This window comes from Haliotis rufescens, unplaced genomic scaffold (assembly GCF_023055435.1).
Source record: "Haliotis rufescens isolate VD_foot unplaced genomic scaffold, xgHalRufe1.0.p SCAF_4, whole genome shotgun sequence".
NCBI classification, from domain to species: domain Eukaryota; kingdom Metazoa; phylum Mollusca; class Gastropoda; order Lepetellida; family Haliotidae; genus Haliotis; species Haliotis rufescens.
Window position 1 is genome coordinate 24,084,310 of NW_025964112.1, and position 12,181 is coordinate 24,096,490.

Below are 12,181 nucleotides of genomic sequence, written 5' to 3' on the forward strand. Positions count from 1 at the left end.
TGTTGACATATCTCTCTTCAGCAAACCACTAACATGTTTACCATAAGTATTTTGTCTTGTCTTGTGTTGTTTCTTCATTTCATCATATACCATATCCCATTATAGGCTTCATCACTATCATCAGTCATATTAGATCTTCTCTTTGAAATATTTGAACACCATCAGTGATTAGGTCCTCAGTATTTCCCTCAATTGCATATCTATCTCAAGTAACAGTATATCTGTGATGTGAGATATTTGTATAGTTTCCCCTCATATGTAAGTTACATATGTGACTGTGGAGTTCAGTCAGTATCTACCGTTACATTTACTTTCTGTATGTACAACTCAGTTATTGCTGCATGTTGACTTATTTCCAGCGGTTGTCTGGTCTGTAGTACTTGCAGTTACTGCTTGTATCTGGGATGACTTTGTAGTTGTTGCCAGGTTAGTCTCACACCGTAGCCTTTGCTTGCTGGATTATTTCATTTCCATTGGGATCATCTGGCTAGTGTTTCATTTTACCTGACCTCAGTACATGCATAAGTTGTCCTTCAGGTGACCACATCCTGATTGTTGTTCGGCTACTTGCATTGCTACTGAACTTTGCTGCTTACCTGGGGTAGTGTTTAGTTCCCCGCAGTTGTAAGTCTACCCATATCACACCATAGTCGATCTTGTATCCTTGCTTTTGTAGGAGCCCTGCACTTGGTTTCCTAATACTTAGGAGTTTTTGCACTTTGCGATCGCCTTGGTTCATAATATTGTTGTTGGGTCCCAACGTATAGGATCCTTGTTGCCTTTTTGGAGGTTTGTCATACTTGTATTATCATACACATCATGACTCAGTCGGACAGTGATGTTAGATCACAGGTTGATCAGGTTGTGGATTTCATCCATCAGCTTGATCCCTTAGTCCGTACTAGTTTACTCTACCGTCTAGCAGATGACGCTAATCCACATCCACCTCAGACCACTTATGTAGCTGATGTTGGGTCTGGAGATACGTTGTTTCGGCCGCATGTGCCTCCACCTCCTGTGGATAGCCAAAGGGTTGTTCCCCAACCATATACACCTGGGCTACCGTCACTGCTAACACATTCACCTCTGGGGTCTCCTTTGTTGCCTGATATATGGTCACCCATGGAGCCTTCCCAGCGGACAATACCCCCACAAGACCATAGCCCTAGGATAGAATTGCCGAAATGTTTGCCTAGGCCCTACGGGTCACTCTTTAGCTATAATCAACCCCAGGGTTCATCAAACCCTTACTCACAGCAGTCGCGTGTCATTACACGTCCGACTGGGGCACCAAATGAGGCTTGGCCCAACAGACATGTACCCATGCCCATTCTATACCCTGGGTACACTCCAACTGCTCAGCCTAGTCAGTTCCTGGCAACTCCGCATTCCACTATGCCCATATCACACACCTCGTACATGCCAATAATTAATGCACCAAGTCCCCGGTTGTCAACATTTTCAGGGGATAGGGCAAAGGGTGATGTGAAATATAGTCAGTGGCGCCTTGAAATATTGGGTTGTCGACGTGAAAATGCTCACTCTGACACTGCGATATTCAATGCCATGCGGAGAGCAGCCAAGGGTTCTGCTGCAGATCTTCTCAGTGGTTTCCCTGCTGAGGCAACCCTTGATTCTGCCTTAGAGCAGTTGGACATTGTCTTTGACAATGTGATGCCTGGCGAGACGCTCATGGAGCGCTTTTACACAGCTCCCCAGGATATAAACGAGTCTGCTGCAGCTTGGAGTTGTAGACTTCGTGACTTGATCTCAAAGATCGAAGTCTCAGGAATGCTCCCACCAAATGCTGCCATGACCTTGCTTCGAAGCCGTTTCTGGATGGGGTTGTCCCAGGATGCTTTGAAGCAGGCAACTCGTCATCACTTTGACTCTGGTCTCGAGTACAGCCAACTGCTGCTTGCTGTACGTCGAGTGGAGGAGGAACTGCTTACCCCTAAGGAGGCACATCAGTGTCCCGTTACCACTCCTGTACCATGTGGTCGGGAGATGGAGGATGTGCTCTCTAGGCTTAAAGACCTTGATAAAAGTCTAAAGTCTATTGGAGACAAAGTTCACCCTCTTGAGCTCAGGTCTGCTCAAGCCTCCTCTTACAAACCACCCACCAGCAGTCAAGGCCAAGCTCCCTTCAGAGGTGCCCAGACAAATAAACCTTTAGTAAAGCAGGTCGGTGATAAACCCCCTCCACAACAATCATCATTTTTCTGTTTTGATTGTGGAAGGCCAGGGCTCAAAAGGGGTCACCAGCATTGCCCTGCTTTAAACTTCTAAGAGTCCCAGTTATGGAGCGGTCTGAGGACTCTAACCAAAGCGCTCAACGAAAGGTGCCTTCCAATTTAGTTGGGCACCCAAACATTGCGCATGTGAAGGTAGAGGAGCATGCCTGTGAAGTTTTGATAGATACTGGTTCAATGGTCACCACTATCTCTGAAAACTTCTACAGAGCTTACCTCCCTCACTTGCCACTCCACCAAATCAGCTCATTACTAGAGGTGCATGGAGCTGGGGGAGCCAAGCTACCCTATTTGGGGTATGTTGAGGCTACGATTGCTATACCCCCTGACTTCATGGGTCAAGTAGTGGAGGTACCCGCACTCATTCTTGTGGTGCCCACTACAGACTTCACCTCTAAGGTACCTCTTATCCTGGGGACCAATGTCCTGCGTGCTGCTTGTGAAAGCAACCCTGGTGACAGGGTATCTAGGAGTTCTTCTCCTTGGACCATGGCTATTCAGTGGCTCAGTAGGCGTTGGAATGACCTGAACCGAACTGAGAATGTGCGGACAACTAAATCTATAACCATACCCCCGTCTTGCAACCAGATTATAACAGGTATTTGCAGGGGTAGTGCTCCACAGATTGGTATGGAGTTTTGTGCCACACAGTCCGTTCTTCCTGGTTCACTTACCCTCGTTACTGGTGTTGTTGGGTTTCAGTCTACCCACTCAACAACACGGGTCAAGGTTGAGGTCGCTAACCCGTCCACCAAGGCTGTTACAATTCCAGCCAAAACAGTACTTTGTCATTTGGAACAAGTTGCTGTGTTGGACGGCTTATCCCCTGAGGATGGCGTCAGTAATACTGGCTCTGTACCTACCAAACTACCCAAAGAGTTATTTGAACTGGACTCTCTGGGTGATAATCACACTCCAGATGAAATAACTCAATTGCGCTCTCTACTGAATGAGTTTGACGATGTGTTTAGCAAGTCTGATATGGACATGGGACATACTGACTTGGTCACCCATTGAATAGAACTCACAGATGAGACTCCATTTAAGGAAAGACATAGACGTATTCCGCCCTCTATGTATCAAGAGGTCAAGGACCATATAAAGCAGATGTTAGATGCTAAAGTTATCCGTCCATCTGCTAGTCCATATGCCTCGCCTGTTGTCCTGGTTCGCAAACATGACTCGAGTCTGCGCTTCTGTATTGACTTTAGAAAATTGAACAGTCGCACAATTCGAGATTCATACGCTCTACCAAGGATAGAGGAAACTCTTGATGCTTTACATGGGGCAAAATACTTCTCTTGTCTTGACCTTAAGAGTGGATATTGGCAAGTCGAAGTGGATGAGGAGCACAAGGCCCGTACTGCCTTTACTGTTGGCCCACTTGGGTTTTACGAGTGTAACTCTATGCCCTTTGGACTGACAAATGCTCCAGCTACTTTCCAACGCCTGATGGAGAGGTGTATGGGCGACATTCATCTTCTCCAATGCCTCATTTATCTCGATGACATCATTGTGTTTTCTAAGACCTTTGATGAGCATCTTGAGAGATTACGAGCAATCTTTCAAAGATTGCACAAGAACGGGCTCAAGCTAAAGCCGTCAAAATGCCAATTCTTGCAGACCTCCGTTAAGTACCTAGGTCACGTAATCTCCGAGGAGGGTATCAAAACAGACCCTGAGAAGATTGAAGTATTGAAGACCTGGCCAATTCCACGTAATGTCGAAGATGTTCGTCGTTTTCTTGGATTCTCCGGCTACTTTAGACGTTTTTTCCAGACTACGCTAAAGTTGCCAAGCCTTTAACCACTTTGCTTGCTGGACATGGCGGGAGATCCAAACGCAAGATCAAGTCAAACCAACCATTTGTATGGGGGGATGCTCAACAGTCAGCTTTCAGGGAGCTTATGAGCAGGCTTTCTTGTGCTCCCGTTTTGGCTTTTGCTGATTTCACTCTGCCCTTTGAATTGCACATCGATGCAAGTGGGGATGGCTTGGGTGCAGTACTGTACCAATCCCAAGACAATCAAAGGCGAGTGATTGCCTATGCAAGTCGCAGTCTCAGCAAAGCCGAGCGCAATTACCCTGCTCATAAGTTAGAGTTTTTGGCTCTAAAATGGGCTGTCTTCAAGAAGTTTCATGATTACTTGTATGGCAACTCATTCACTGTAAAGACTGACAACAATCCCCTCACGTATGTCCTAACTTCTGCTAAGTTGGATGCAACTGGGCATCGCTGGCTCGCAGAACTTGCTACTTATGACTTCTCCCTTGAGTGTTCCGGGTGTAAGGAATGTTGATGCAGATGCTTTGTCCAGGTTGCCGCGTGAGTCCATGGACATTCAAAGTGTGTCTGCTCTCTGTAATGGGCAACTCATCTCATCATGTGCCGTGGAGACACTCTCCCTCAATCAGGAGGTGATGAATTGTATGTTGGCGGTCGATGGTATGGAACCTTCTGACGTTGTCGCTAGCCAACGGATGAGAACATATCATCAAGCTGATTCCTCAATCTGTTCGATTTTGGACCTCATCCGTAATGGTACGCGTCCAACCAAGGAGGCTCTCAAATCCATGGACTGGGACACTGCATCCATTCTCAGGCAGTGGGACTCACTCACTGTCAAAGATGGCCTTCTCCACAGGCAACAACTTACAGATGGTGTAGTACCCTACTATCAATTGATTGTTCCTCAGTCTAAAAGAGATGAGGTCATTACCCATCTACATGACGGCATGGGACATCTTGGTAGGGACAGGACCGTGGCTCTTCTCTGGACACGGTTTTACTGGCCGGGAATGATCACGGATGTGGAGAAAAGGATTCGCTGCTGCCAGAGGTGTATACTTCGTAAAGCTCCTAACCAAACTGAGCGTGCACCATTAGTTAGCATCCAAACCACTCAACCTATGGAGTTGGTGTGCATGGACTATCTCAGCTTGGAGCCCTCCTCTGGTGGTTATGAGAATATCCTGGTCATTATGGACCATTTCACCAAATATGCTGTTGCCACTCCCACTCGCAACCAAACGGCACGTACTACAGCCAAAGTACTGTTTGATCACTTCATTGTTCACAATGGCATTCCAGAGAAGTTACACTCTGATCAAGGCCGGAACTTTGAGAGTGATATCATCAAACAGCTGTGCAGCATATTGGGTATTCTCAAAAGGCGGACCACTCCGTATCATCCAATGGGTAATGGTCTATGTGAGCGGTTTAATCGGACGCTCTTAGGGATGCTCGGCACTCTGGAGGAGCAGCAAAAGGCAAAGTGGAAAGATCACCTTTCTCACTTAGTTCATGCCTATAACTGTTCCCTCCATGAGTCAACGGGGTTCACTCCCTACTTCCTCATGTTTGGCAGACAACCTAGGCTGCCTGTTGACGCTGCTTTTGGTACATCACTGGCCAATATTTCATCACCAGCTTATACGCAGTTTGCTGCTGATCTAGAGCGCAAATTACACACTGCATATGAGCTTGCAGCTGCAAACCTTGAAAGGGCTCGGGCTAAACAACGCAAAGCCTATAATCTTAAGGCACACGGAGCCACAATCAAGGTTGGTGACGTTGTATTGGTGCGTAACGTCAACATACGTGGGAAGCAAAAACTGGCTAACCGGTGGGAAGAGGAGTATTACGTGGTTGATTCTCAACCTCATGCCGACATTCCTGTGTTTAAAGTTCATAAGGAAGGAACCAGAGAATGTCGTGTACTCCACCGTAATCTACTCCTTCCCATTGGTACGAATGGTCAGCCCATACCCAGGCCACGGCGCACACCATCGACATCGACGACGACGACGACTACTACTACTTCTGTTTCAACACCATCTTCTGGCGAGCTTAAGGACACAAGTACTGACACAACACTGGAGATCTCAACAACCAACATGGATATTGAGAGTTCTCCTTCTCCAGTGTCGGTATCATCCCCAGTGTCAGCACTGCCACCAATCAGCCCGCCATTTGCAAGTGTGTCACCAGTAGTTTCACCATCCACACCAGCACCAACTGCACCAACCAGTTCTATCCCTGGCTCAGGACCGTCAACTCCACAGCCACCACCTCGGCGAGTTGGACGAACCCGAACAAAGCCAAAGTGGATGACAGATGGGCAGTTTGTTGTAAAACAAAGTGTCTGGGTGTGAGGATGTAATTAGACATTGCCGCTATTTAATGGCGAGGTCGCCATTTCCCAAAGTGGGGGTGTATGTAGCCGGGTGGTGGTGCTAACTCTGAATGAGTTATAGCCACATAAGTACCACCCACTTATAACCCCCTTAGATTCATTCTATACATATATACATACATGTTCATCTATTATCACCATCACTTCATTCTATGTTCATTATATGTTGTCCTTGTCTGCAGTTGAATGTCAGCCAACTAACACCAACCTGATACCCTTTTGCAGCCTCTGTAATTTCTCCAGCTTCACCTGGACTTCCCCCTATCTATTTTTAGATATGTCCACCACTTTATGTGACTGAAGCATCTTGACTTCCTTTTAATACCTGTCAGATGCTACCTTTCTTCTGATTGGCCCTTTGGTCCACTTCTTTAAACTTCCTTTCTCACCTGCCCTCCTCATGCATTCTGCATGAACTCTTTATGGAGGGAGGACTCTTGTTTACAGGTGAGAAACATTTCAATATTCTTATCTCTTTCCATCCTGCTTTAGAAACAATTATATTCATAGAAAGGGTATCACAGCTTTTCATTAAAGTAAAATATATTTAAATGCATTATTATTTAATTTGTTATATCTAAATGTTTGCCAGCTCACACATTTTGTGTTACAATAATTGAGCACATGGTCTTCAACCATGTGCTCCCCAACATATCCCTATAAATTAATCTGTTTCCTTTTGGTTTAAATTAAATTATAACATATTCTGCATGAACTCTTTATGGAGGGAGGACTCTTGTTTACAGCTTCCCTCCCACCATCTACTCCAAAAGAATAAATATCATCATCATCTTCAAGAACTGCCTCATGTTTTGACTAGCAGCCCAGTGGCTGGACACATGACACCACGCCCGGCTACATAGTTTTGAAAGCAACCACTAAATCTGTGATCGTGTTTTACAGATTGAGTTACCTTAGTCCTTTATGAACCTGTGCAAATAATAGAGTATGTCTTCTTCATTGTCCTATTTGGGGGCTGACTTGAATTTGATTTGTCAATTTGGAAGAAGAGACAAGATAAATTGATGTGTATACAAGTTGCCGTCTTCACGACTGGTACTTTCAGTTTATCAGGCAATCAGTCATTCCTTCTGTCTGTGTTGCTGTTTTACAGGAATGTACATCGAATGAGACATATATCCTTATAAACATCCAAAACAAAATGATTTAAAGTGCACATGTAAATTTAGTACACTTGTCAAAACATGCAAAGTTCAAGTGTAGTTTTCCTATTTCTAACCATAAAATGATAGTTCTCAGCAGCAATTGTGATACATGTATAAGTTTCTGAGTCTATCATACTGATAAAACTGCACCCACATTTTCCAGCTGACAGCCTTGGGTTATGAGTTGGAGATGGGCCGACGGTCACTGATGAAACACAAAGGAAATGTTGAGAAGGCTGTTGATGACCTGATCAGATCTGGAGGCTTCATACCTCCTAATGCCCCAATGCCAGGTACTTTATATTTGTTGAACAACAACAAGAAGCACCTGTCAGTAGTCACAGAAGACCATTCAGGGAGGGTCACCTGGAGACACACACAATAGATTCTTGGGAGAGCTGTTAAAAATATGTATGTAATTTTTAGGAGGGCCATAAAAACAACTTAACTGATGTAGAAAATAGGATTGTGATGATTTATTGAACTGTAAATGCATTGCAAAATTTTGGTGACAAGTTAAAAATAATCAATAGTTGACATTGATGTGACACTAGAGTATCAATAGTTTGATGAATGAAATGATTGACAAAATACTGATAATCACACCTCTTTAATAATCTATCATTTGAATTGTCCAAAATAAACTCTTGTTTAAAGATATGTGTGAGTATTCATTCAGATCATGTTCATAAGTTTTGATCAGACTATAGTCGGACTATACGCAACATCCCTTGCAATGACCTGCTCTTGGTAAATAGACTTCAGGCCTCCTTGACTCATTATCTGCATTATGGGAAGGTAGAGGTACTGATAATACCATCACCATGGAATGTGCAACTGTCACGATCTTACCTGTTTCTTTTCAGTTCTTGTTTGCCAGTCAAACTAAGCATACAGATTGTACCTGTCTAAACTTGAGACTCCATACTTCAGGTTCCTCCCGGGACAGAGACAATTCTAATGAAAGGAAGGAGGAGATGGAAGCCCTGGACAGTCTGATGTCTGACATTTCCCGGGACGAGGACGACTACCTTGATCTGACATTGAAAGAGGAATCCGAAATACTCTGTGAATACAGAACCATGCTTGCCAGTCTGGATGTGTCATAGATACATGTCTTTGACACATCTATGTGACAAGTCATTCATGAGATCACCTTTATATATGTACTCAAGATACAGCCTGCTGATGTTTTGACTAAGTACTAGTTCAACTGTTAAGTAACCAGTAGAGTATATGTAATGGTGAGCAAATATGAAAATCTGGTCAATATTCAGTCAGAAGTCACATGACTTGAAAATATTGATTGATTTGGACCAATTTCAGTTTAAGCCAACTAAATTATTGAATATCAAGGATGAGTAGAGGTCGCATGGTCATGCATGCCCCAGACTGAATTGGATCATTTGAGATTCACTCATCTGCTTAATGTTATGTTTCGAGATTAAGCTAGCAGGAGCTGACAACTCTCATTCCATCACATACAAATCATAGTATAGTATCTGGGTCTAAATGTATAGTCATTCTTAGTTCAACTTTGGTTTTTTTTACTCTCATTGGCAAGACTGCAGGCAGTCATCTTGGTTAATATCAGAAACCCAGTCAAACTAGATGGAGCTTGATTTGATCTCAATATTCAGTGGGGTTTGCATGATCCAATGGAGAGTCTAACATTTGGATTCAGTCAGAAGAAAATGTTAATGACAGTTCGAGAATACAGTAGCTCAGTAAATCAGTTTATTGTCCTTATGGTTTTAGATTAGCTAGTTAATAAGATCCTTATGAAGCCCACAAGTATTGACATCATTTTGACAATGCATGTTTTTTGTTTTTTTGTTATCTTTTCGACAATAGGGAAAACACTCCTATTCTTTAGCCACTTTAAAGTGTGGATAATTTGGATTAATATATTCATGTCTACTGATTTTACAATATTGGTGTCTAAATTCATCAAAAGTTTCTTGACTCTTATTTCATTAAATCAGAACAAACTTGTGTAATAATTTCTAACACAAAGTCCATGATTTTAATATAAACAAACATCAATGATGTCAGATAATTTCTAAGATATCCAGGAACCAAATATGCAAAACTGGCCACGCTGTACAGAAGTATGTATTTGGTTATGAATCTATTGAAACATTTATGTTTGTTATTGACTTTGACAGCCAATGAAGCCAATTTCTTTTCCTAGCAAGACGATATTACGGATATAAAATCAACCATGGTTCTAAAATACATGGTTTATGCATTGTAATAATTGGACAGTATGTTCACAGATATATGGCATACATGAACCAAAAAATTGTGTGTTTCTTCATGTCATTAATTGTGACCTTTTGATTTCACAAGCAGTTTTTCACTCATTTAAAAAATGTAAATACCCATGAGCATCATAATTTTAACAAAAGATATTTGCATAAAATTTCATTGTGGGATTTTGAAAGGTTGATTTCACTAATATGCCCAAAGTTTGCAGTATGTAATGCATAATGTATCAAATTTATGCAAATTCTATGCAATCTATGCAATTTTCAACATTAAGGTACTCTTTTTTGAGGAGAATAGTTGATAACTATATTGATAATAAAGAGACACACCTTATATATTGTTTTTTGCTTTTGCTTCTTAGCTCATCAGGACCAAAGACAAAGATTGGATGAGTAGTGACACAGTAGGAATCAGATATGTTCATGCCAGTCAAATATTATAAACATGAACTTTCTTTTTTATAAATCGGTAAACTTTCCAGTACTTTATTGAGAGAACAATCATACAACATCTTCTATACATTTAAGAACAATCGTTACCCTACTTCTGGTAGTGTTTTCAAGTTTTCTTTTGTCCTAAACTGCCATTCACAGAACAAAGATGTTATCATTGCCTATGATGCATCAAAGTGTCATATGCATGGCAAAAGCAAAGTAAAACAAAGTTTTACAGAAAAAGATAAGCATGTACAGACAAGACAAAGGGAGATAACTCTTATTCTTTACATGAACTACACTGTATTATCAGATACTGCTCCACTTTTCACTGATTAGTGTAAGTTGTATAGGTAAGCAAATTATTTCTTACAATTGTAGGTTTGTATTAAATATGTTAAAATCAAGAGAATGACATGTCTCACCTGGAACATATATTCTGAACCTTCTGATTGCCAAATACTGTCATTACTACATTTTCCACTTAGGCTGTTTGGAAGGAGAACCATTTGAATACTATTTATGTTTTAAGGAAGTTTTGTCATGAATATGTATGGCCTCGTACAATTATTGTCAGCCATTAAACATGAAATTAAATGGAAAAAGACATAATCTACTACAACATCATACCAGTTTAAACTACCTTGCCTCTAGCAAGCATAATGAGGAACCATAGGGGAATTCCATTATTTTAACAGAACTTCGAGTTTAATCACTTTTGGTTTGGGAAACACATGCCAAATGTACAATTTTAGAGAGCCCTATCCAACTGGCTACCTTACATAAGTGGATGTGAATCATATCTAAAACGGCACATAAAGTCAAGCAAGCCTTTCCTGAGGCCTAGGTAGGATATAGGAACGCCAGGGGTACATGAAGACCTAATATTAGAGGTGAAACCAGAATTCAGCACAAGTTGACGGATTATATGGATACAAATAAATCTGAATAAAAATATGTTTATTGGACTTTTCTACTTGCCTAAGATCGCCTCCATGGTCTAGTGATAGAGCATCCGCCCTGAGAGAGGAAGGTCGGGGTTCGATCCCCGGCCGCGTCACACCAGAAGACGTTAAAAGATGGTACTTGTTAACCTGTCTGGCGCTTGGCTTTAAGGGGCTAAAACAAGGACTGGTCGGCTCGAAGTCTGTATACTGTGTCTGAGTAGGGTATTCATGTTAAACTGCGGCATGGTATCTCAGTAGGCTAGCACTATAAATCGGCATCAGCCCGGACTAGTACAATCTCTCTCTCTCTCTCTCTCTCTCTCGCACGCACGCACGCACGCACGCACACGCACACACACACACACACACGTGTCGCTATATAAGTGCAATAATCTTGGACGCGACGTTAAACCCCATTCCACTTCACCTCTACTTACCTGATATGAAAGACAGTACGGAATTGCAGACTTCATTAGAACGGAAACTGCTCACCATTTGTTTGTTTTGTTTGGTTGTTGTTTAAAGCCGCACTCAGCAATATGCCAACTATATGACGGCGGTCTGTAAATAATCGACTCTGGACCAGACAATCCAGTGATTGACATCACGAGCATCGACCCACGCAATTGGGATACGATGACATGCATCAATCAAGTCAGCGAGCCTGACCACCCGATCCCGTTAGTCGCCTCTTACGACAAGCATAGTCGCCTTTCACGGCAAGCATGGGTTGCTGAAGACATCGGACCTTCACGGATCAACTGGCCACCAACCCCTAAACCATTTGTTATTGACAGGCGACTTGAAATTGTATAAATTGGAACTCTTAACTTCATGCACGTGTGGTCCGTGATATACAGCAAGCCATGTTGGACACTGTAGGTGACACACACCTTATACACATTCATGACAGGG

At 42.5% G+C, this 12,181-nt stretch overlaps 1 protein-coding gene across 1 annotated transcript in view; it reads left to right on the forward strand.

Moving 5' to 3' along the window:
- LOC124126462 (NEDD8 ultimate buster 1-like) overlaps positions 1-10,220 on the forward strand; it is a 38,128-nt gene extending 27,908 nt beyond the window's left edge. Inside the window, exons 16-17 of the mRNA XM_046489902.2 lie at positions 7,778-7,907; positions 8,548-10,220. Coding sequence (XP_046345858.2) covers positions 7,778-7,907; positions 8,548-8,723 — 306 coding nt within the window. The 3' untranslated portion in view covers positions 8,724-10,220. The remainder of the gene's footprint in view (positions 1-7,777; positions 7,908-8,547) is intronic.
- The last annotated feature ends 1,961 nt before the right edge of the window (positions 10,221-12,181 follow it).